The 22,632-nt window shown below is 49.0% G+C and overlaps 8 protein-coding genes across 8 annotated transcripts; 1 reads left to right on the forward strand and 7 right to left on the reverse strand.

The window, feature by feature from the left end:
• Nucleotides 1-475: 475 nt before the first annotated feature.
• J7337_003688 (uncharacterized protein) lies at nt 476-1,378 on the forward strand (the record flags this gene model as incomplete). Its single annotated transcript, XM_044821400.1, has 3 exons — nt 476-753; nt 805-1,270; nt 1,322-1,378. The coding sequence occupies 3 exons, from the start codon at nt 476-478 to the stop codon at nt 1,376-1,378; spliced, it is 801 nt and encodes a 266-aa protein (XP_044682733.1).
• Nucleotides 1,379-2,246: 868 nt separating this feature from the next.
• On the reverse strand, nt 2,247-2,633 carry J7337_003689 (uncharacterized protein; the record flags this gene model as incomplete). Its single annotated transcript, XM_044821401.1, has 2 exons — nt 2,247-2,321; nt 2,391-2,633. 2 exons carry the CDS (start codon nt 2,631-2,633, stop codon nt 2,247-2,249), a joined length of 318 nt encoding a protein of 105 aa, XP_044682734.1.
• A 578-nt stretch (nt 2,634-3,211) lies between these two features.
• J7337_003690 (uncharacterized protein) lies at nt 3,212-4,891 on the reverse strand (the record flags this gene model as incomplete). Its single annotated transcript, XM_044821402.1, has 1 exon — nt 3,212-4,891. One exon carries the CDS (start codon nt 4,889-4,891, stop codon nt 3,212-3,214), a length of 1,680 nt encoding a protein of 559 aa, XP_044682735.1.
• Nucleotides 4,892-5,529: 638 nt separating this feature from the next.
• On the reverse strand, nt 5,530-7,420 carry J7337_003691 (uncharacterized protein; the record flags this gene model as incomplete). The annotated part of the gene is made up of 2 exons (XM_044821403.1): nt 5,530-6,963; nt 7,013-7,420. The coding sequence occupies 2 exons, from the start codon at nt 7,418-7,420 to the stop codon at nt 5,530-5,532; spliced, it is 1,842 nt and encodes a 613-aa protein (XP_044682736.1).
• Nucleotides 7,421-7,956: 536 nt separating this feature from the next.
• J7337_003692 (uncharacterized protein) lies at nt 7,957-8,521 on the reverse strand (the record flags this gene model as incomplete). Its single annotated transcript, XM_044821404.1, has 3 exons — nt 7,957-8,112; nt 8,166-8,371; nt 8,419-8,521. 3 exons carry the CDS (start codon nt 8,519-8,521, stop codon nt 7,957-7,959), a joined length of 465 nt encoding a protein of 154 aa, XP_044682737.1.
• An 845-nt stretch (nt 8,522-9,366) lies between these two features.
• On the reverse strand, nt 9,367-11,905 carry J7337_003693 (uncharacterized protein; the record flags this gene model as incomplete). The annotated part of the gene is made up of 2 exons (XM_044821405.1): nt 9,367-10,042; nt 10,098-11,905. 2 exons carry the CDS (start codon nt 11,903-11,905, stop codon nt 9,367-9,369), a joined length of 2,484 nt encoding a protein of 827 aa, XP_044682738.1.
• Nucleotides 11,906-13,319: 1,414 nt separating this feature from the next.
• J7337_003694 (uncharacterized protein) lies at nt 13,320-14,457 on the reverse strand (the record flags this gene model as incomplete). The annotated part of the gene is made up of 3 exons (XM_044821406.1): nt 13,320-14,069; nt 14,141-14,245; nt 14,299-14,457. The coding sequence occupies 3 exons, from the start codon at nt 14,455-14,457 to the stop codon at nt 13,320-13,322; spliced, it is 1,014 nt and encodes a 337-aa protein (XP_044682739.1).
• Nucleotides 14,458-20,385: 5,928 nt separating this feature from the next.
• J7337_003695 (uncharacterized protein) lies at nt 20,386-20,826 on the reverse strand (the record flags this gene model as incomplete). Its single annotated transcript, XM_044821407.1, has 1 exon — nt 20,386-20,826. One exon carries the CDS (start codon nt 20,824-20,826, stop codon nt 20,386-20,388), a length of 441 nt encoding a protein of 146 aa, XP_044682740.1.
• Between the last annotated feature and the right edge of the window lie 1,806 nt (nt 20,827-22,632).

Genomic DNA, 22,632 nt, shown 5'->3' on the forward strand with positions numbered 1-22,632 from the left:
ACGGCACCTTAAAATGGATCCCAACACAGGGCTGAAAACGCAAGTACCGCGTATTTTGCCCACGATATCCCTCTCACCTAGCCAAACCTGATGTCCAAGACGCCATCTGATTCATGGATTAAAAGGCTTGTTACCCCTGCCCAGATCCTAAGCTTTACTCCAAATTCGCAGTCCAAACTCCAACGGGGTTTTAACCCACTCGCCTCGCAGGGATATTATTAGGCCATGCTACGACGACGGGAGCATGGGGGCCAAAATGTACCATGATTTGCGGATTGGATGCGGTCAGCTTACAGATCGTAGCCTGAAATACCATTTTGAAACCAGGCTTAGCGAAAAGGATCGTCGTTACAAAGGCACCAAGTCGCGCCCCCATTTAATCCTGTCTGACTGATCCGCTCCCTCTCCCTGTCTCTTGGTTCTTCCTTTTCATTTCTTGTTTCGTTAGCGGTTTTTGATCGCCTGGAGTTGCGCAATGAGTCAACAACAGCATCCTGCGGACAGTGAAGGCCTCCAGGTCAATACGGACGCTGAACAAGCTGCCAAAGCTCCAGAAGTAGCTCCTGGTTACGACAACGGCAATTACTACATCCCTCCCGGTTATCATCATCCTCAACAAGCGTCATCGGATGGGGTAAGGATTCCTTTTGGGCTCGGAGTTTGGACCTTCGCTGCGCTTGTCGCTCTATGTACAGCCATCGTTGTTGGCGCAGGTGTAGGTGGAGGATTGGGCGCTGCTTTGGCAAATAAATCGTACGTCTAAACTTTGAATGTGCTCAATTATGCTTATTGACACGTTAATAGTAGTGACTGCTCAGCGGACTCAGCATCTGGTACCGCTCCCGCCGCGACAGCAGAACCAACCGCGACCTCATTCCCAACGCCCGACAACAGCACATCAGTCAACGACACAGCTCCCTATGTACCGAGAGCTGCTGATACAGTCAGCCTGCTAGAGTTAGAATGCCCCGATTCCAAGAAAGACGAGACACGGTACAAGACCAACAAAGGCTACGAGTTCAAGTGGTGGTGCGGCGTCAATGCAGCACAAGGTACCCCGGCCGAGGGAGGAGGTATTGTCGCCGACTATGCGCCTATATATGCCTATACGATTGAAGACTGTATGGAAGCTTGCGGCAACATGATCGACAAGGACGCCGAAACCGGCAACGGAGTGAAATGCGCCAGCATCGTCTTTTCGAAGCGCATGAAGGATGAATTAGACGGTTTGAACGCGAACTGCTGGTTGAAGAATAATTCCAAGGCGCAGGTAAGTTTTCTGATCCCGCTTCATAACGATTCGATGCTAATCTGATGATAGGGGAGCAATTGGGGTTTCAAGGACGATTGGTACGCATACGCGGAGCTAGACAACTGAACAAGTCGAAGTGGGGCGTATGAGACTGGCAGGAATACCTAATGATGAGTCGAATGTAGTTTAATTCTAGAAATGATACCAAAGTCTGCCTCTGTCAGGGCTGAAGCTATTCCCAACTCACGCACGACCTGACGCCCGCATCTGGCGGAACCACGAAAAGCCAATGTGAATTAAGGGGAAATGAGCCCCAGCCTTACCGTTACATCGAATCCCCGAAACAGAAAAACCCTGCGCCTTTTTGGGCTGATCCTCAAGCTGTGCCAAGTTTTTGACAGGTGTTGGCGACAGGGATTGTAAGCACAGCCCTCGCGCCAAGAACAGAAGGATCAGTGATGATGGATGTTCGGCAGTTGTTGATTCAGTTGCAATTTGTCAGCACAAACGCACTTTGTGTCGAGTCCTTTCGCTGGCAGCTTCACGATGAAAGCAGAGCATGTTGACTTATTGTGCTATAGTCTTAACTTTACCAGTGATAAGGTTACTGAGGCTGAACGGGAGCATCCACTTTTCGAGCTGCCCCCACTCCCCGGGACACGGAGTTATCGCGTGGCATCGGACCGACGCCTAATGTTTCCCTGAACTCAACTGAACACGTTATCTGATTGCTGTTGATTAAATCTATACAATGAAGAGGTTCTCCTGAACTATGTCAGTGTTGGCTGCAATTCCGATGAGGCAAAGACCCAATATTATATATAGAATGATAAACACAGCCTGCATGTCTTTTGATCTAAAGTACATAAGCCCAGCCTAAACGACCTGGCGATCTAGGTACTTAAACACCGGTCCTACTCTGTATCTCTATCAGTCTTCTCATGTTGACCAACGCCCATAGTTCTGTGTGAACTTTGCTTTCCCAGAAACAAAACTAGATCAACTCAGGGACATCAGGAATAGCAAAGCCCTGGCCATCCATCCACATATCCTCAAAGTCTCCCGAGGCCTTTCAAGCAAGAACAAAGAGTCCTTTAGCAACATACCTGCGAAAGTTTGGCTGCTCGGGCCCGCATACTTCCACCATTTCCTCCTCACCTGGACCAGAAATGACACGCTGGTCCCAATGATCCACCAGCTTGGGCAAGTCTGTCACACGCACAAGGACCACCTTCATATCACCCTTGGGCTTGGGTTTCAGATACTTGGCTGCATCATCAGAAGAATGCATCTGCAAGAGAGAATGGACGGCACTCGAGGGCTTGTAAGCCTCAACCACGGCCCATCTGAGAAAGCTGCGCAAGAGAGTAGTCTCCCACATGGCGATATAGCGAAGAACTTCCGCCTCACAGATGAAGTATTTGGCCTTTGGGTGGTCAGCCAGCAAGAGGTCTCTAAGCTCCTTTGGAAGTTAACCCTTGTGGCCAGCAAGTATGTGTCTGTCGCTGCAGAAATCATCCGCGCGGTGGACAATAAGCTATGGAAACGACCATGAAGTTTGTCAGAACTTGTGTTTCGTAGAGGGCATGGTTGAGGCCCATGTTGTATCAATAATTTATGAGCATTCTTTGTCTGACCGGGATCAACCACGAGAATAGCATGTCGCAGTCAAAGAACCCTTTGTCCTCGGGATGAATAAACCTACGTCATGTGATCTCTGCCAGTAAGTCTAACGAGGCACAGGTCTGGACTACAGACATTATATCTAGCCATCATCTAAGCGTCTCATAAAGCGGGCCAGGTTTAGGATGAATATAGGCCATTGACCCTAAGCCTCGGCCAAGATAGTCTAACTTCAGACTAGGTTGAAGTAATGGCATGAAAGGACTGTCTTGTCACTTGGACTATCTCGTGCTAAGTTCTCTCGGCCAGAATAAGCTCTCAGCCACATTCACATCCTTAGTCAAGCCCTGACTGAAGCTCAACCTTCCACAACTTCTTATCCAAATACTCCATCTGCTCAGTTCGATACGTGTCATTCTCAACATGAACCACAGAAGAATCATCAATATGAAAGACCATGTTCTTCCCTCCATCCCACTCGTACTCAGGCCACTGAACATCACCCATACCTTCAAAATTGGGGTTCATCTTGCTCGTAAAGCTAATCCACATTCTTGACATCTTAACAGCCACCTCGTCAAATGACCCAGGTCTCGGCTCCGTTACGTTCAACTGAGCCAATCTTTCATAATTGCGGAAGGCAAATGGAATATCAACCGAATGCCCAGCTCCTTGGACTACTGGGCGATCACCTGATACAACGTCGAAATGATAACTGTACGCAGTGGCATTGCTCTTTGCCCATTTCCTGTTCCAGGCTCGTTTGGGTGCATGCATAGCTCTATCACCGCCAAAGGCTACCGCGCGCTTCCACTGCGATCCATACGAAGCCAATGGACCTGATGGGCGTCCCTCGAAAGTAGCTGGCAGACCGACGCGTGGAATATCAGGGTATAGGGCCGAGATGGCTTCGATAGTGGCTTTGCTTGCGCCCTCTTTTCGTAGATATGCTTCCCACTCCTGTGTCGTGTTGATGCCACGCTGGGCAAAAAAGTCTCCGTCGTCTGATGCGACTCCGTTGATGATGGGAACTGGAACGAACTTATTATGTCGAATTAGCTCTGAGCGACTATCCCGAATGAAGTCGCCGTCGATAATATCGAGCCAAACGGGGAACGAGACATTGCCGACGATCTGAGCGAGTTCCAGTGACGGCACCTTTCGCAGACACTGCAGAGAATCCTTCGCAGAATCACAGTTGGTCCTCTTGAGGAGCGTCTTGTATCCCTTCTCAAAGGTTGGCGCGTCCTTGTCCTCCACCTCTCCAAAGGCTGTAGGGAAGCCAGTACCACTTTCGAGAATAGCTGCTCTGAACAGCCGATCGTCTCTACCACCAAAGGCAGTCAATTGAGACGCAACACTTCGTGCTCCTCCGCTCTGGCCCCAGATTGTAACCTTTTGGGGATCACCCCCAAACGCGGCGATATTCTCTTGGACCCATTGAAGAGCAAGTCTCTGGTCGCGGAAGCCATTGTTTCCAACACCTGCGGCCTTGACAGCGGAACTCCAAAGAAAGCCCCATGCTCCGAGACGGTAGTTGATTGAGACGCCGATGATGGGCGAGCCCAATTTTACAGACTCGTCGATGATGTAGCTGAGGTTCGAAGAGGGATCACCGCTGTAGCCTCCGACAAGGCCGCCGCCATGGATCCAGACAAGGACAGGAAGTTTCTCCTTCGTAGCTGCAGACGGGCGAACGACATTCAGATGCAAACAATCGTCGGTGCCACCGGACAGAGGTCCCGAAGGATACCCGTACTGATAACACTTAGACTGATACTCGGTCGCATTGCGCACTCCGTCCCAGGTTGAGTTCAAGGGCTGAGGATGCCGAAAGCGCAGATCGTTCAGTGGCGCCTGAGCATATCTCATACCAAGGAACAAGTCCTGGTTGTACGCAGTGTTATGAATGCCATAGTAGGACCCATTCTTGAGTTCAACAACAGGACTGTTTCGTGTTACCGAAGCAGCGCCCACAGCAACCGCCAAAGCCAGAATAAGAGAAGAGCCCAACATCGTTGCCAAGTCTGCAGATCCCTCTCACGGGCCCAAACAAGATATATATACTCTCCACTTCGAAGCAATTACACCATCTTTGCTTAAAGGCGGCCACCGGCACCGAGCATGAAAGCAGACGGCCCTCGGCGCCGCGACCGAATATGGGGTCTCCCCCACACTCCGGACTATGGGGTTGCGGGGAAGATCCCTGAATAGCTTCAGATTTCTGCAGCTCTAGCATGCTTTGGGACGAACTACCCGGCTGTACTTCGGTACTCAAGGGTAAATGACGGTTGTTGTGCCTTGGTTCGAGGGATCGGTGGGCCAGATGATGCGTTTGACAGGTACTAAGATGGCTGGAGGTGGTATTGAGACGGGGACACACTCGCCGATGGATATTTCGTGGCATGGAAGATGGGGAGTTCGGCGAAGGTCTGTCCGGTTCATGCGGGAACAGTAAAAGACTGCTATGGCATAGATGAGGGCCAGCGAGGAACACGAACGACGTGAAGTTGAACCATCTGATGAGAGATACAAATGAAGTCTGATGAATATCCTATACAGAGACCAGCTTACCTTTCTATAAACTCCAAAACACACCAACAGCACCTCGCTGAACAAAACACAAACAACCGCCAAACCCATCCAATTGTCCCTCATCTCCTCTCCCTCAGGCCCTTCGTCCTCAGCGTAAACTTGGCATCCCCCTCCCCAAAAGGCAACGAGACCCCATCATCCAAATTCTCCCGCCCCTTATCTTTATTATGCCCATTGCTCTTAATAATCGCATCCCGTAATACATCACCGTTCTGATTGACCTCACTATCCGCGCTGCTCCTCCGACTCTCTGTGACGCTACCCGAGTCGCCGTCGAACTGCGCCGACATGGTGGACATGCGTCCTTTTATCCTTCCGGCCCACAAACCGCGGACACCGCCCTTTTTGCGCTCTGGTACCTGGTCGCTGCCGGCGCTGCAGACGTAGAGCAAGTATTTAAGGTTCGGAAGGGTGTGTCGGATGTCGACGACGCGGAGACCTTGGGATGAACAGAGGGCTTCGATGTCTTTGTTAAGGAGAAACCATGCGTACTCGAAGCGCCATTGACCTGCTGTTGAACCGCCTCTTGGGAGATACAGTGGGAATTCTCGACGCGAGACTGTCCGGTCGGATAATTGGGAGATATCGTCGCGCGCATATGATCTGGAGCCGAACCAATCCAGAGGGTATGGTAATGGGTGCGCTAGGTAGAACTGTAGGTGCTTCGTGAGCAGAGCGACTATCCCTAGACCAGCGGACAAGAGGTCTTCGGAGATATTTCTCGCAGTAGCCGCATCGTATATCGAGTTCGGTAGTGGCATGTTGCATATCTGGAACGAAAGCGGCGGCGCATTAGGAATCGGGGTAATCGGGAATATGTCCGAAAGGTCGGCGCAAATACGTCTTCGTTGCCCCCGAATCTGCTGCTGTGTCTGCTCAAGAAGCTCCTCGGATGCCGTCAACTTCTCTCTACTGCTCTCCATATCCTTCTCCGCTTCATTCTGAAGCTCTCTACCCTTGGCAATAGCTTCGCGCCGACTCCGTATGGACTCCTGCAAATCATCGCGCTTCTTTTGCGCCTGTTTATTCGACCGTCTTTGCGCTGCAACATATTTATCCGCCATGGCGACAACTTCCCTCGCCATTTGCGAATTATCAGGCGGGCTTTCGTCTAATATACGGTTTATCTCTTCCATCAATCTCTGTTGTGTCTCTATCGCGTCTTCGATTGAACTCTCGAGGTTGGCTAGCTTCATGAGCGCATTGTATGACGATGTGGCTACTTGCGGCGCTTGCTTCGGCTCGGATATCTTGTTGGGGAAGTCGAACGAGTATACGCCGTCTTCGAGATGGAATATTAATGCGTTGGGTGGGAAGTTTCGGTCCATTAGAGTGCCTATGAAATTGAGACGGCGCAGGTCGATTGTTTCTTCGAGCAGAAAGATCCATGATTCAGCTTTCGGTCGGCGCGCCCAGATTCGTAAGATCATGGAATGGCATCGTGAAATAGCCGATGCGCAATTTTCGAGACTGAAGAATCTGAAGTTGAAGCTCTGCGAACAGTCAGATCCCGCTATGTGTCGCAATGGACAGCTTTCCTACCGTAGCTCGCTCCCGCACCTCGCTGATGTAGACAGGCTCAGCATCCGCGTCCACATGCAGCGAGTAAAACACATCCCCTACTGCATCCTCATACAGCGTCTCTAGATTCTTCTGCCGCGCCCCAAGGTTGGCATGCGCCAAGCTCAAACTCGTCCTACGCTTCTGCACCGGCCTGAGCGCATCCGGCCTAGCACTACCCTTCCTCAAGCTCTCAGACGATCGCGACGGATGCAATTGACTCGATTCTTTGACCACTTGTAACTTGTTCGTAGCTAGATCGGCGTCGTCTGCTGTTCTAAGACTCGTGGGCGCGAAGGATAAATTGCGAAGCCAGATGCCGCGAAGGTGACGAAGCTTGCGATTCTGCGGGAGGAGACGGGGACGACGGGGTTCGGAGAGGGTCGACATTTTGCGAGTGGCATGCTGCGTTTAGCAGCTTGAAGTATCAGCATTTATGACATTTGTGGAAGCTTTGAGGATAAATGCGAGGAGGTGCGTGAAACGTCATCAGTTCCAAGGTGGGAGCTTGGAGCTTAGCTGGAATTGAGAGTCGCGATAGTTGCATACCCGCTTTAGTGACATCACAACCGACTTAACCTGAACTTGACGGCAATTGTTCTTTGGCTGGCGACAGCTCTTCTCCTAGTAAAATGCATTGTGATTCGCTGGTAAAGAGTCATACTTGGTAATTCGCCCTCCCATCATGGTAGCAATCGTATCTAATTTCTGACTAATGCACCCCGTATTTGCGAAAAAGTGAGACACCATGCTGAGAAAAGAAAGGAAGGGAAGAAAACTTGGGATCTCTGTCCCAAGTGACAAAATGACCCAGGCAAAATGCGTGTGGTTTAGTGCCGACTTAGCCTGTCTTGGATTAGATAATTTTGGTACCTTGGTATAGCAGAAGTTTTCTTGCTCACTACCTTAGGTGGTGGTCATCACCATTACGCCTTGAGCTTCAAATTTTCCAAATCCGCTGTCCCCAACAGATTGATCAAAGGCAAAAACAGCTTCTCCCCATTCTTTTCTGTAGCATGAATCTTCTTGAGATCGTCCCAAGTCTTCCAATACCAGCCCTCGCACTTCTGTGGTTCGAGGATCTACGGCAGTCTTGTCAGTGTATTACCCTGTACAGCTTGCAAGACAAACCGACCTTAGGTTCGTCACTCTCGTTAACCATCTGGCAAGACACAAAAATTGTGATGTAGTGCTTCTTCTCTGTTTCAAATACATCGTTCGTAGTGGCGATGTGCTTAAGAGCCTTCACCTTGAGACCTGTTTCCTCAAGGGTTTCTCGCTCTGCGCACGTGAGAAAGCTCTCGCCGTACTCGAGATGGCCACCTGGTAATTGAAGGGTGCCTTTATGCTTTTAGCTTCTACTCAAATTCATGTTGCAGAATACTCACCAGCTCCGTGACTCCCTATCCGCTTTCCAGTGAGAAACTTGCCTTCGCGGTTGTAGATGAGGGCGGCGACGCCGACGCGGGGGTGAGGAGCTTCTGTAGACATTACGATACGGGTCCAGGTATATAAAACGAAAGAGATATCGGCAATGCGTTCGCGATATTGTTTATCGAAGAAATGGCAAGGGTATGGCTTCAGTTTTGTGCTGATTAGAAGAACGCCCAGCCAGGCGCAGTCACCCAGCTAAGCTGATGACTCATCGTGAAAGCGCACCTCGTGTGGGTGAGATGTGCTACAATGGCGGGCAGTGATGATACAACTGGAAAATTAAAGCATCATCGAAGGGAATGGGATGAATTGTACTGCATAGCCTTGCGCAAAAGAATGTCATTGTATTGTGCGCATCATCGAAGTGTACCCATGCACCAGTGCCTCATTGTGTGAACCAACGACTCTTGGTGGACAACATTTGGGAACAGCACGAGACCACGTCGCGACGATTGTTTCTATCGTAAAAGTGTATTGGATATAACCTAGCAAACCGCCTTTTGAACGCCCAAATAGTTCGTACGCTATGAAACCGAGATCTAATCATGTTTGCTCGCTAACAATTCCTCATCAATTCATATCCACATCCCATAAAACTCAACCATCCACCATAATCTTAGCATGCAAAAGAGATACGCAAACGCGCGCGCCTAGCCAGAATGAGTTCCAAAATATACACAGTGGAAACAATTCGTGCTGTCCATATACTGTGACAATTCCTTTCCTGCTGCCAATGTCGCCCAGCCGCTTGAGAATGCCAACAACCCCTCAATATTGCTGTGTGCCTCGGTTGCATGAGGTTCCAGTTACCCCCTTCGAACCAGCGATCCCAGGCAGAAAAAGAACATCTACGCCGCTCTTGCGGGTCCTGCGAAAAACGTCTCGCCAAGCTCCTCAGACAGTCACGGGAAAGGCTGTGACGGCGCAAACAATCCATACAGCGCATCCTGCGAGATATCCTTCTCCTGATCATTCAAGAAATCCAGCAAACCCGGTGAGTGACCAAACGCCGGATCAAAGTGATCCATATGTGGGATATAATCCGATGCAGTAGCAGAAACGTAAGCACCCGTTGGCGTAGAAGTATTGGTGTTATTAGGCGCAATAGCAGATGCAGCGGGTGCCATGGCGAGAGGGAAAAAGAAGCTCTCATCGAGACCAGCAGGCTGAGGCTGTTCTGTACCAGTGGTACCACTCTCCTTGATACTGGTCTGGAACTCACGAACCATGTCCTGCAGAACGCTGAGGGGCTTCTTGAGACCAAAGTTGCATCCTACTTGGAGTTCGCTGAGACATGTCCAGAAGAAGGAGATGGGCTCTGTGAATTGACCGCGCTCGTGGCGCTCTTGACGGAGGATGACGATGACGGCGGAGTAGACTGCATATGAGAGGAGGAAGGGCGCGCGACGGAGTGTGAAGGATTCGCGGTATCGACGGACGAGCTTCTGGATCATGAGAGCGCTTTGAATGCATGCTTCTTCACCGCGACGCTTGGCGGTCTCGTCGGTGTGGCGGCGAAGGTGACCTTCTTCGAGGAATGCGCGGTGTAGCAGAATGGTCAGAGCGTGGAATGTCGTACTGAGGCATTCCGGTTAACATTATCATCTTCACATGTTCAGCAGGGTAGACTCACTGTGGGGTGATTTGATGGGGTGGAGGCGTGATGGTGAGAGTATCGTCGGGGTCGAAGCATAAGTGGCTGGGAAGACTGGTCTGCCATTTCTCAAGCTCCCTCTCGATAGACTCCTTCTTATTGAGAAGATACTCCGTTGTGTACTTGACACACTGAATGCCATAAAGGTCATTAATTCTTGTGGAGATTTGCAATATCCTCACAAGACTACTAAAGGTAGATACAGCGTGGGCAGGCTGTCGTCCATATGGCGGGGGAGCCGAAGCCGGCGACTTGGGGTCGATATAAGGTTCCCATTCTTCAAGCTCTTCAAACGTATCGAGGAGCTGCAGAGGAACTCGAGCTTGTGCAGATGCAAACATGCAAGGACGGCCAAGATACAACGCTTGAGTAGCATCGGTAGTGAAGGCAGCCCAGTAAAGACGCTTTCGCATCTCTTGCTCCAAGTCCGTTCGTAGTACACGCTGCTCGTTGACACCGCCTGTGCTCTCGTAATCCGGACCTAGCATGAGATGGCATCCCAGATCAATTATCATGCGATGTGCAGTTCCTGACAGACTCCAGCCTGCACTGGGTTTGCCTTGTGATACAAGCGATACGCTTGTAAGCAGCAGAGCAAGGGCCGAAGGAATACTGGGCTTGTCGAGTTCGTCTACCAACAGCTCTCGGAACCGGTCGTAGAAGCGTCTTCCAACACTTTGAGGATCATCGGGATCGGCGCGGAGGGACGGACGGTCGCTGTATAGGGAAGTCGAGTAGAAAATGGCGTTGAGTAGAAGCTTATTCGCGAAAGGACCACCGCCACTGGCAAGACTGTCCATAATCGCGGGTCGATAAGAAATAAGGTATGCGTAATGTTGTCGATTAAAGTGTAGATCGAGGAGATGCTTAGCAAGTTCTGGGTCTACACCATCCAAGTCCATCAAGTCTCGTGGGTTACGAAACATGCGCGCTTCTCGCTGTCGTTGAAGCGCAGCGTTGCTTATGAGTCGGGCTTTCGAAGCCGATATAGCATCGTCACCTTTTCGGGTCATTTTATTGATATTCTCTCGGTGCTGTGCGCGTGATGTCGGGTTCATGATACTGGCTAGACCGTGAACCGCAGAGACATAGCCGTTCTCGTGGAACACACCAGCTACTCGAGCTTCGCTTGGTGACAGACCGGTGCCGTCACCATTGCCGTCGTTGCTTATAGGACGAGGGACCAATTTCACAGGCGCGAGCTCTGTAGAATCGAGCTGTGTCTGTGTCGTTCGCGAGAGGATCGTATTGAAGCTATCGAGTCGAGGTTTCGTCTCATCCGTCGGACCAACGCTGCTCCTCGGCGGCGAAGAAAGAAAACTAGCGCCCATTTCCTGCGCAGCAGTAGAAGCAGTCGGTGTAGGAAGTGGACTCGCGATAGCGGCAGTCGAAGCAAGACGGCTTAGCCCATGGGTAGTATAATCCTGCGAGGCGCGGGACGGGTGGTCCGTATCCATTAGCTCGGCCGTCCACGCAGACTGCATCTCGGACGTAAGGATGCCGGCGGCCTTCATGTGATCGAGCATAGCGGCGACTGTCGCCTCGAGGCTCTGCACGCGCGCGCGCGACGGTCGAGGTTCTCGGCGGGCATCGTGAGGGTATACGCAGGGGAGGCTGTTGGTGCTGCACTCCACGCACTGCGGGCGCGTGCCGTCGCAGCGGACTTTCTTCTGGCGACATGGCGTGCAGGTCTTGCAGAGAGCGCCGCCGGACGAAGGGCGCGAAGAACTCTTGGAGTCCTTGCCCGCTTGACGCTTGACGATCTTGTTTGGACCCGTCATTGTCATTGTTGGCGGATTTCAGGGGAGATGGCGCAAAAAAAAAAGGAATTATCATGCAAAAAAAAGAGAGAGAGAGACTGAGCGAAATGTTAGGTTCGTTCTCGGCTCAGGTGAGCGGCATCGGTGGCCGGGCGTTCGGTGAGTCGAGGGTGTTCCCGCGGGGAGCATCGGGCGATATTTCAAGGTCAACCCACTGCTTGTTAGCGCCGGACCACTAGAAGCAGGGCCCTGAAGCCGCTAGCCACAATCTTCCCCAGGTCCAGCCCGGATCCACCCGATCAAGTCCTCGGATGCGGTTAATATCGTGATTGTGAGTGGTCAGCGATTGTATGGGTGTCATCCTCGGAAATGCAAAGTTCGAGTATCTCGAGTTAATCTATTCATCTCGAGATCTTGAGAGAGAAATGATACCCTGCATTGAGAGCAGATTCGGCGGGTTTAGCTCGGGACCTCGGTATTGAACTTAAACTTGACCACCAGCATCCAAATGTGACAGCGAGATCCTCCACGATTCACTGGAACCCCGCGTTTGTCTATTCCGAAAAGAGCTGTAGATGCATGAGCTCGGAGACATGGCGTTTGAACGGTCGGACGGATGATTCACATGCTCCTTGCTAGCAATAACCACGTAAATGGGCTGATATCACCAACATCAGAAAGACTCTCAGTCCAACAGAGCTTATTCCTTGTTTCTTTCCTGCACGAGAAGCGGTCCAGGCTGCACCGACCAAGCCGCTCCGTCAAGATGATCAGCAGCAAGATGGTCACGTCTTCGGCAATTGAGAGTGTGAACTAAACACCATTTCCGCTGATCAAGCTAACATGTGAAGCATGGGGAATGCCTAGGTTCCTTACTCAATGGCTAGTGAGTTAGGAGGTGGGAGCTTGCCATGTAATCATGCAGTTGGTGACCAAACAGTTGTTGAGCTTCCTTTCATCCCTGAGCTATCAGCGCCGTTTCGAGCAACCACTTCCAGCTTCCCCAGATTTCACAATGACTCACAAACCTAAACGGCACTCTTGATGATGTATGAATTTTCTGATGGTAAGAAATGCCTGGAAACACAAAGTTTCGCACATTTTTCGGGAATGTAACAATAGAGCCGCATGAGGGCGAATACCGAACCCCGTGATAACGTAGCTAGAGTCTGCCTTACACTAGTAGCTTGATGTGACAGAGCTCCAAAGTAGCTTTCCGGAAGTGGTAATGAAAGCCAGGAGCTACAAGCTATGGCTTATCGACTGGATGTTGCTTCGGCAGTGAACATGCTCGAGAAGGCTTGCATCATGTCGCCTTTGGGTTCTCCAAGACAGTTCTTCTGGCCTCTAACACTGCGCAACTGTTGACGATGTCTTCGCTATTTCAGCATGGATTCCATCTTCTATTCTATCGATTGTTGATTCCACTGTCTCTTAATAGTTACAGTAAAACACACTCACTGACAGCTGGCTGAATCTCCTGTACGCTGACCACCGGCCTCTTCACCAGAGCCTCCAGCCCCGGGTTCAGAATGACTTCTGCCTCCTCCGCTGTCTCCCTTGCCTCCATCGCAAACAGTCTTTCTCTTATTGACATAGCCTGCCCCATAAAATCCGCCCCGATAGAATCCTTTTCATAATCAACCAAGTACTCCGCCATCTCATCGTTTCTATAACCATCCGCAGTTGCTGCCCATACCATTGTAAGAAAGTCCGGCACAAAGTTGGCACCGTACGGTCGAGCACTTTCACACTGCTCTACTAAAGCAATACACTCATCAACGCAGTCATGTGAATTCCCCACTAGCGTCAAGTCTGTATCCCAGATTCGCAGAGTATATCCAATCACGGCAGTCATGGCGAGTAGGATTCCATATGCTACTCTGTACGAACTACAGACTCGTATTGTCATGGCTGGTGCGTTGGGTGCCGCTGTTGATATGGTTGCTAGGGCGAGGAGTTGTCGGACCTTGGGTATCTCGAACTGCATGACGTCGTAAATGGATCTTAGTTGACGAAGGTTCTTCTTCGGCGAGCGCATCAGGATAGATAGTTCTCCCATGGTTCCAGATTCTAGGCTCAGGAAGCTTCCCTGGTGGTATTTGACTGGTCGTGGAGTGCCGATCTTATGGCACGCTTCCCAGAACCAGGGACCTAGCTCAAACTGAGGGTTCAAGAAGCTCGCCATAACCTAAACGACCGTCAGCTTTAAGAAATATTCAGGGGAGGGGGTTGGAGTACGGCGAGTTGGCTAAGTCCCACCATGTAGTCGCCCAAGTCATCGAGCTGTTTTTTCATAACAGCTTCGCGAAATAACACTGATATGACCTCTCGATGCTGTTCGATTGATTTACGGTCTACCCAGTACTGAAGAGTGTCAATTATAGCGATACAATAGAGTTGTGTAGAAATTTACTTACATGGCAAACAAACATGATTGAAACAACCTGCATCTTCATCATGATCTTCTCCTTCGGATCAAGAATAGCACTTCTGGTCGCTGTCAAAGCCTCTCCATATCTGGTCAACGCATCAACTCTTGATTCCTGACACCGATGTGCTTTATACAGAGAAACCATTGCGTTTACACAAGCGTCGAGTGCTGGACTACAACCGATTTGTGCTACGATTTCTGGGATAAGTTTGCCGCCAAAAGCTCGAATATCAAACCTGGCATCTTCAATCTGAAGGATGTGAACCAACGAAGATGAGAGCTGGGTCTGCTCATTACTGGGGCGTCGTTTAATAAGGCTCTGGTCGTCGTTCTGGAATGAGTGAAATTTCCATCGTTTGACGCCATTTCCAACACATGGTACACCCACTCGTTTACATCTTCCGCAAGTCGGTTTAGCTTGGTCGCACTGTTGCTGTTAATACTGGAGTTTACTATGAGACATAATGTCATGCTTACTTTCTTCTTCTGCCTACGACATCCGTCGCATCCGCGGCTCGATGGTGTTCCTGGCATGATGGCGCTAAAGTATAGAAGGTTAATCCGCGCAACAAGGCGAGGACATTCCAGTTGCTAATAAATCATGACATCTCGAATCAACCTAATCAGAGGTATCCACAGTGGCCGAGTTTCGGTGATGAGCGGTGCTGGGTGACGTTAAGTTCGGCTGCGCCTTGGGAGGCCATGCAGCTTTGTATGGCAGGGATCGTCGGCTGACCGCCCGTCAAAACAGGGATTGAGGATCACTGTGTCAGGGCTCTGAGATAAACATTTAATAGTGGCAAAGGATATCTTGTAAGTATGGGAAGGACTTGTTAATAAAGCCTTTTGTTGCTTTCTGTTTCTATGAGTGATTTATCGAATCGAATATCTAATGCTTGTTAGTTCACGCAAATACTAGATACAGTGGGATTACGCTAGCATTACGATTGACAATCTCTCTGCATTGCCAGTAAGAAGAGCGATTCATCAGTTATCGTTGTTTTTTCAGCTTTTCTAGGACAAATACACGCGTACGTGATTTATATTTGGTCACGGATCTCCACCGTGACGACCAGTAAGCACCCAGTATCTTTTTCTCCGAAATTACGGAGTACATGTGCCCAGAACCTTTTTCGTAATCCTCCTAGACAGGGGGTGTGAGACTATGAGACTGGTCAGCATGGGAAAACGACAGGTGAGATACGTAAGCTCGTCTCGGAAATTTCCAGAGGCCTTGATGTTGATGGTTCAAGGTATTTCCACGATTCTCTCAAATGGACCTACGAGATCGCGTTTCTCATGATGGATGATGCACACTCTATGAGCTGAGCATGAGACAGAGTGAGGGTGTTGGGATTGGTTCACAACATGGACCTTCGTCCGCACTCCCGTAAGAGTGTAGCTGTATTTCCTTTATATATGTACAAGAAATGGGCCAGAAACTCTCAAGAACCTTCCTTATTTCTTCTTCTCCTTCTCTCGCTTCGTCTTACATGTTGCGCACTCCTCAGAGCTAGGCTTCTCTATATGCTCAACCGTCGGCCTGCATTTACGGATCTCACGAAGAGCACAGAGCTTTTCCACAACGGGTTCATACGAAGCTTGAAGACCGCATTTGCAAAGATGTACGACACGCGTTTTTGTGCACATTGTGACGGAGTTAAAATGGCACGGTTCTTAGTTGGAGATTTGTCAGGTAGGTTTATGCGTGCACAGGAAAACTATTGCTTCTTGGCAGCGGAGTTGGGGTTGGAGCTGTGGCTTTATAGATGTGTTGGTAACAGGTTCACGTTTATAGAAAAGACATCAAAATGATTATATCACGACACGTTGACTGTTATAGTGTGATCTCAGAAGTGACTGTTGATATATGAATCTCTGAGGAGTGTATCGTCAGTAATCAGACAGGGACTACCTGGTGGCCTTCTTCTGCTCCTCCTTTTCTAGCCTCTTCCTTTCACATTCCTTGCACTCTTTGGAAGAATACCAAAAGTTCACTGTTTCGTTCTTCCAGCCCTTGCATTTTGATGTGCCCGCTAGATCACACCGGCGATCTTGATTATCTCGTTTTGCTTCGTCCCCACACTTGCACCAGTAGTAGAAGGTTTTGTGTACGCACATGTTGAGTTCAGAGTTGATTTCTAAAGTCTTTAGCATAAGAGATAGTGTTGTTGTAGAAGGGTAGATGTCTGAGCTCAGCCGTTTTATAGATGTTCTGGTCATGCATTCATGTGAAGAGTAAAACGTTCACAGTGATTCAAGCATAAAGTGTTGAATCTTTATATACTTAGGTGTAACTCTCCAGCTGTTAATCCGTGAGTGAAATTTCATCTTTCTGCAGGTCTCCAAATAGAAATGGCGCGGGAGTTCAGTGATTCAAGGTATAGACTATCTGAAGGTTTTTACTGGCCTCTTCTCTTCTGTTTATTCTTAGCTTCGTCGGCCTCCTTCGTCGGCCTCTTCCTTTCACATTCCTTGCATTCTCTATTCGAGTTTCGTATCTGTCGTTCTTCATTTGTTCAGCCCTTGCAATTCGCCAAGGTGCATAGATGATCGACATATTCTCGCCCTGCTTTCTCGCCACACTTACACCAGTACTGAAAGATCTTCTCTACGCACATATTGACTTTTGAGTGTACCGTTTCTAACTTCCGGGGGTTATTAATGGGGGCAAATGTTACAGCGGGGAGTTCACGTTTTTAAAAAGCCATTTTATAGCCGTGCCGGTCATTAATTAAGTCAGTGAGCAACTGCGAAAAGTCATTCCAACATGCGAATTACACTCTTATTGTGGCTGGAAGATTTCACGCGTCACCACAGAAATGGAGAGCGATCAGTGTTAGGTCATGTGTCTTTCAGTTGTCTAGATAGCTGAATGCAACAAGATCAAGCTACAGGGTTTCAATTGTTCAAAGTGGTGACTATTATGCGGTCTTCTTGGCTCGCTATTCCTTCTGTTGCTTGGCCTCTTCTTCCTTCCTCTTCTCCTCGCACTTCTCACATCTTTTCTCCGAATCCCACTCTCGAATTTCCTGATCGACAGTGCCTTTGCATTCTGACGTGCCCTTTGCTAAACATCGTAAGAATTTGGGGCCCTCTAGTTCTGCTTCTTTGCCACACTTGCACCAGTGCTGAACACTTAGATTTGTGCACATATTGAGATCGTAGTGGGAAGTATTTCGTGGTGTCTTGGTATTGGGATATTCTGTTGAGAATCAAACGTAAGCTGTTGGGAAGATGTAAGATCGTAGTGCATTAGGTAGTTGCAAGGTTCAGCTGTACGTTAGAGTCTCAGGGCCCCAGACCCAGCGGAGATGAATATGGATGTCTGAGAACTCTGATCCACAAAGACATGCCTACTCACAACGATTCCGGGATAGTAACCGCCGGAATGGCCTATTATATTCGTTATTCACACCATTCTCACACTGGACAGTCGTCATCGACGGACTGCGCCGCTATTGTGTCTGAGTATTGACGGGCGTGTGAGTGAATAACATGACAAGTTCTTTGAGTGATTATGAGCCCTTAAGCACAGATGCCAAGTACAGAAAAACCTAGATCCCCAATTAGATGTCGTCCAGAGATGTTGAAGTTGCCATAGTCTTCTTTAGCTATTTCCTAGCTGTTCTCAGGGTTGTTGGTGTCTTCAACATAAACATACTGCGGCTTCAGTATCTCACGGAGGGAAAGCTCGCCTAAGCAAGCTGCGAAAGGCGAGTTACAGGCTTAACAGAGCTCCGAACTATGACGCTGCGCGTGTGTATGAGCTGAAGTACTCGTGGAGGAGGGAGTAACGCACATCTTTTTTTGGCAATTCCAAGAAGGCACGGAAACATAAGACCCCGACTCTAAGGCATGAAACAATGTATATAAATTAAGGAAAACGTAGTTTATCTATTATTAACTTGCCGCAATACAGCATCTAACATAGAGTAGAGATGGGGCTGATTTAGCCTGCTAAGTCTGCCCGTATCCGCGATGCCCAGCCTTAAATATCTGCTTGTAATAACCATATCACAACTTCACTAGTTTTTTCGTGCTAGCCCCGGCCGGTATCCTGCAGAATTGCTACACTGGTCATTAAAGCTGTGACAGTCCAGTGATATCCCATTGAACCCGTGGCTGCCCTGCCCAGAAATTGGAATCCTCCCGACCTTTGGGCAGACACCGATGCAGATGCTGTATTGTCTTCGTGTATCATCGCAACAACTTCAGCACTTCGAGAGCGGGCCGAGCTTGACTTGCTTGTACGGCCTAGCGATACAAGCTCCCATACCATGCTGTAAGCGCCTCTCTGAGCTTCTGACGAGACGCGCCACTCGAAGGACTCTGTTCTGCGACTTCCACCATGTTCAACCCTCATCGAGAGGGTGTATCGGGGATTAGACCGCGAGCGATGGTAGGTCATAATGACTTGGTCGGAGGGAGTGTTGTAGCTGGGTATTCCGGGGAGTTGAAAGGTGAACCCGTCGCTGGATCTTATTCCGGACGATATCGGATCTCCAGCAACACTGGACCCTGGGAAGAGATATGTCGGCCCTTGCCAGCCGCGAGGCATACAGACTGCATACAGAGTATGAGAACCGGGCTCAGAGATGAAGAGAGCCATTGTAGAGGGTGATGGTGTCCAGGTCAGTTGCATGATTTGGGGGAAGCCTATGTCAACGATTTGGTCTGAGATCTGGTAGGAGCCTCTAGAACTTGAAGAGCTGCTGGGGTATACGTCCTCAAGGTTTGCAACAAATGCCGGAAATATCATAATGAAGGTTATAAAAGTGGCCTAAAGTGAAAGGCGTGTCAAGTCTGGATTTTCTGCGTTGAGTTCCTGTGCAAGAAGAGTGATACCACGAATCTGAGTCTCCTTAGGTTACTGCCATACGCCCGAGACTGAAGAAATGAGTTTATATACCAAATTGATTCATGTTAAACGGTCGTTTGGCATACGGAGAGTCTCATTCCCCTTGACCCCCAATCTACCAAAGCAACCTCTTCCATTATCCAACATTGCAATATCGCTGCCTCCGACAGAATCAACCCGTTTCAGTACAAATGGACCGCTCTTCCTATTAGAGTCTCCATATGAATGGCGATTGGTCAACCGATATCTTATAAGGCTGATACCTCTCCTCATGACAAGAACGATCTTCGAGAATATTTTCCTTAGAGGGAAGAATTTCGCGGTACCCCAGCCTCGATTTCTCTTACACATTCCTGCCAAGACCCCTTTGAACCGGGGCGCTGGGTCGGAGGATCTCGTGTAAGCAGATCATCAGCTAAAACAGCCTTTCCATGCGATGTCTGTACCTGGCAGCTGAAGGCCAAACAGCCAATTGTGTACCGCGGTCGGTAGATCAGAAGGGTTGTGGCTGTGCGACAGCGCTGCATACAGTACTAAATGGGAATTAGCGCTGTACCGATCGGAAAAAGCCCTGGCGGATGTGGCGTGGAACTAAGCTGATGCCATCGAAGGCGGGCGATCTGGTTGGTTGGAGGCGGTGCAGGGATGGCGCTGGACTCGCCGACTTTTGTCTCAGGGACGAACTTGTGTCAGTGGTCGAATGATGAGGCTGAGAATTGAAGAGGACGTGTTGTGAGGGCTGTGTTGGGTTTGCTCGGCTGCCGAAGCATTGGGGTCTAGATTAGGACTATGGGCGGATGGGCCACTATTCTGCCTCGTCGCTGTATTTCACCATTCTGGGAAGATAACGGGAAGAAACATCCTCGTGATGATATTATTATGATGATGAATAATGTTCACTGGCTAACGCGAAAGGACTTATCTGATTGTAAGTGGCGGTAAGGTAATCCTTGGCCGTCAACATTGTTCAAGTCTTGTCACGTTGCTTGACAAATGTGAGGATGTTACCATTCTTTTCATCAGGTTTTATTGCTCAGCTATCCTAGAAGCTTCATATTCAAATGTTGATGTCAAACTGGGAGCGATATCGTCGAAGTAAGACGTGGGACGCAAGCTGAGCTCTCTTCTGATTTAAGCTCTCAGCCACAAGGCGGGATGCAAGCATCAGCTGTCAGGTCTATCACTTCAGATAGAGCAACAGGCAACATGGCCTTAGATCAACGAATCTCCAAACGCATACGGCATGTCGATCGCCATGTCCTCCATCTCGTATGCCCATTCATTATACCTGTACTCCAGCTCCATCTTCACTTCTTCAGGTCGAGCGCACTGGTATCGTGTACCCCCGACTGTGCACTCAAACCCTTCCCGCCCAAGCATTCTCGCGATGAAATTGCCTAGAAGCAGAAAGATCCACAACGAGTGGGTTTGGGTTCTGTAGCCAGCCCAGGTCTGGACACAATGAACCAGCAAGTTGTCAGAGGCAAAGTCGCGGAACTCTGCCATCTGAAGCCACTGCATGATCTCGCAAGGGTGGGGAGCTGTGAGATTGTTCATCATGTCGAGGAGCCTCGTACGCGTTGCGCCGTCTTCGAGGACGGGCTCCTTGATGGAGGAGAGGAAAGCGAATGTTTCAGCATCGAAGGTCGTCATGGTGAAAGCTGGCAGAACGAAGGAAGCGTGCTTTGTGGGAAATCTGCAGCCGCTCGGATGTATCCAAAAGACGGTTGAAGGGCGTGTTTGTGGCTGTAGTTTGTATTTCTTCTGGTAGGTCTTGTTCTGTGGTGCAGGTCTTGGTGGACTGGCTGAAGCGCTTCACGATGGGAAGTCGGTAGGTTGAGACCTTGTAATCACCACACAGAACCCAGGCTTTGGATTTATGATGTAGAGATTCAGAATTCCGGTTGGTGGGAAGAGTCGAGAGACAGAGAACGGGCGTATCAAGCGTTTTTGTCAGCTGATGGGCAGTTAATCACTGTCAGCTATGGGCCACGATGCAATGGCAACAACCAAGCTCAATCACTGTCAACTAGTGCCGAACGCGTGTCTACGTTATGTTTGCCCACGTGCTGGTGTAACTTTTTGTTTGTGGCCCGTATTGACTGTTTGACCAATACAGACGTATTCTGTTTGGTGTGCTTTGAGCTGGATCATCTTTACGGAAGAGCAGCAGGCAGGCAGCCACTTATTTATACACCTTAAAAATCAGTCATTAAGATATCTAGCTTTTCAGATAAAAGTAAGATTCTACGAAATAATGAGGGCGTCATTTACCTTTGTGCCTTCAAGGCTGAAGCCTCTTTTGAAACTCTAACCTTATCACAGTATTCTCTTTGGAGCTCAGTAGTTTGATTATTAAGGGACAAGAACTGGCTTGGGAACAGGCTGCAGATAGTTTCTTCATTTATCATACGCCAACCTGGGGAGATGAATTGTTTGAATGCATAAGCGGTGCAAGGGTAGTCTAAGTTAGAGTGTGTAGTGAATGGGTTATCAGAGGTCACGCGTGTTTGATCATTCCATTTCTAGACATGTAATACAGGATTTCTGTGTCTTCTCATGAGGCCTAACTAATCTGGGTTAGAGCGTGGGCGCCTAAAGGTCATAGTATCTCAAATGTAAAGAAAATCTAGCTGCAGTCCGATATCCATTACTGCAGCTTACTAAACTTAAATCACATATAACTATGTAGAGTTGTTGCTAGCTCTCAGGGAGCAAGAATATCAGACCTTAATGTAATGTGTCAAAATAACGCAGTAAAAGGTATCCTAAATTCATCTTAAATTTATATTAAATTACCTCGGACTTTTTATTATTTACAGTAACGTCCCGAACTTTCTTTCCTCCTACACGCCGGCCTTGGTACTCACCTCCATGTAGAACCTAACCTTCTATACCTGAAATAAATATCCTCATTGCGCTATCAAACTTGCTGACAAAAAGAAATCCTATGCTGTGGATACACCCATATCTTGAACAAAGAGTTTCTTCATCAAGTCGATGATTCGTACCTTGTATAGTCTAGACTATCTCTTTTTGCATGACTGGCTTCCTCTAGCTTTCAGGTATACAGATAGTTATTACTCCGGCTTGTGGCTGACGTGGATAGGGTATCTCATAAGATGTTGTCAGGAATTACAAAGTATCATAGACATAATCCAAATGGATTCCGTTTGAGGGAGACACAACAAAAGGTTCAAGTCCAACAGAGTTGATGTTTTCACTGAGTATTGGCTTTTCAAACATGCTGTCGCGTTATGGTATCCAAAATGAGCTAGCCATGACGAACGTTGAATAGCTCAAGACAAGCTATCGGTTAAGAGATCTGTTTATTAATGTTCACAAGGAAGCACGCAGTTTCCCACTTGTTTCTATACTGGTAGCATCTGTGTTACTCAAGGCTACATGGAAGCACTTTACAAGCAACTTTTTCCCCGCTTGCGACCGTCAGCCCATCTA

Source organism: Fusarium musae, chromosome 3 (genome assembly GCF_019915245.1).
Source record: "Fusarium musae strain F31 chromosome 3, whole genome shotgun sequence".
Lineage (NCBI taxonomy): Eukaryota > Fungi > Ascomycota > Sordariomycetes > Hypocreales > Nectriaceae > Fusarium > Fusarium musae.